The sequence below is a fragment of the Eurytemora carolleeae genome, unplaced genomic scaffold (genome assembly GCF_000591075.1).
Source record: "Eurytemora carolleeae unplaced genomic scaffold, Eaff_2.0 scaffold921, whole genome shotgun sequence".
NCBI lineage: Eukaryota > Metazoa > Arthropoda > Copepoda > Calanoida > Temoridae > Eurytemora > Eurytemora carolleeae.
The window spans coordinates 23618-24988 of NW_019396834.1; the positions used below are offsets into that span (position 1 = coordinate 23618).

At 32.6% G+C, this 1371-nt stretch overlaps 1 protein-coding gene across 4 annotated transcripts in view; it reads left to right on the top strand.

Annotated features, from left to right (window-relative positions):
- LOC111709201 (FK506-binding protein 5) overlaps positions 1–1371 on the top strand; it is a 25094-nt gene that overhangs the window by 15343 nt on the left and 8380 nt on the right. For all 4 annotated transcript variants that reach the window (XM_023482814.1, XM_023482817.1, XM_023482816.1 and 1 more), the window contains 3 exons: positions 331–430; positions 771–813; positions 1184–1271. In XM_023482814.1, the coding sequence (XP_023338582.1) occupies positions 331–430; positions 771–813; positions 1184–1271 (231 nt within the window). The remainder of the gene's footprint in view (positions 1–330; positions 431–770; positions 814–1183; positions 1272–1371) is intronic.

The window sequence follows — 1371 nt, forward strand, 5'->3', positions numbered from 1 at the left end:
GGGGGGGGAGAAAGAGGTGGTGGGGAATGGGAGGGTGTGAGACAGTGTTGAATAATATTTTCAAAAATGGTTTTATTTTTCTTAAATGTACTCATTGCAGGGATTTTTTTTCGAAAATTGTACTGATTGTACGGATTTTTTCGAAAATTGTACGGATTTTTAAAAAAATGTATGGATTTGTTTAAAAAAATGTACGGATTGTACGGATTTTTTTTTCAAAAATTGTACGGATTGTACGGATTTCCTCTGAAAATGTACGGATTTTTGTACGGATTTTTTCAAAAAAGTTTTGGCCACCCTGAAACTTGTAAACTTCTATACAATGTTCAGGTTGCTAGTATGCACAGCTGTCTACAGAATGGGATAAAGCATCTGAAATCAAAAGAATTTTCTGAGGCTATTAGTTGCTTTTCAGATGGGCTAGCTTTAGGCAGGATATTAAAGACGACATAGATATTTTAAAAAAACATTAGACAAGACAATGGGGTCTATTAAATGTTCATGGATTTTTTCCTTTTTATTTTGTATTGATAAAATATCAACGGTCTACTTCTTAAAATATTAAGTTTGATGCATTAATTATTTGTAAGATAAAGAAGTAAAAAAGTTAAAATTTTTCGCGAAATTATTTTAGTTTTTTTTACAATTAAAATATGCTATAACATTTGACATCATGAGTTATTGCCCTAGAAAATGTCAGAAATTCTTTTTTAACAAGTTTAAGGTTGTTTTTATACGTCTTAATTTCTAAGTTTTAAATCCCATTCCAGGAGAGGAGAATTCAAAGTACAAACTCGAGATATTTAAGCAAAGGTGAGAGCAATCATTTCGAATATCTTAAAGTTGAAGTCATTCGTTAAATGTGACCATTATCTTAAAATAGGTCATTGTAAAATAAAAAACCTTATTTTGGTCCGGAATTTGTAAATTCATTTCGGGATTCAAGTGTGGGGGTATTTGTCTGATCTGGGAGCTGACATTTTGTACCTTTTAATTAATTATCATAACCTTCATAACAACAGTTCTGCTGTACTTTAACCTGATATTTGTCCAGGAGTACAGTGTTCTCTAAACTAAACGACTATAGTTCTGTTGTACTTTAACCTGATATTTGTCCAGGAGTACAGTGTTCTCTAAACTAAAAAACTATAGTTCTACTGACTTAAACCTGATATTTGTCCAGGAGTACGGTGTTCTCTAAACTAAACGACTATAGTTCTGCTGTACTGGATTTAACCAGCGCTTTACAAATAAGTCCCAAAGATATAAAGGTAGGTTTAAAAGCTAAAGGGGATGGTGGAGTTGGCACATTTGATGTAGGGGGGGGGGGGCCTTGCCTTCATTTTTGGTTCAAATCTTCCAATTTTTTGG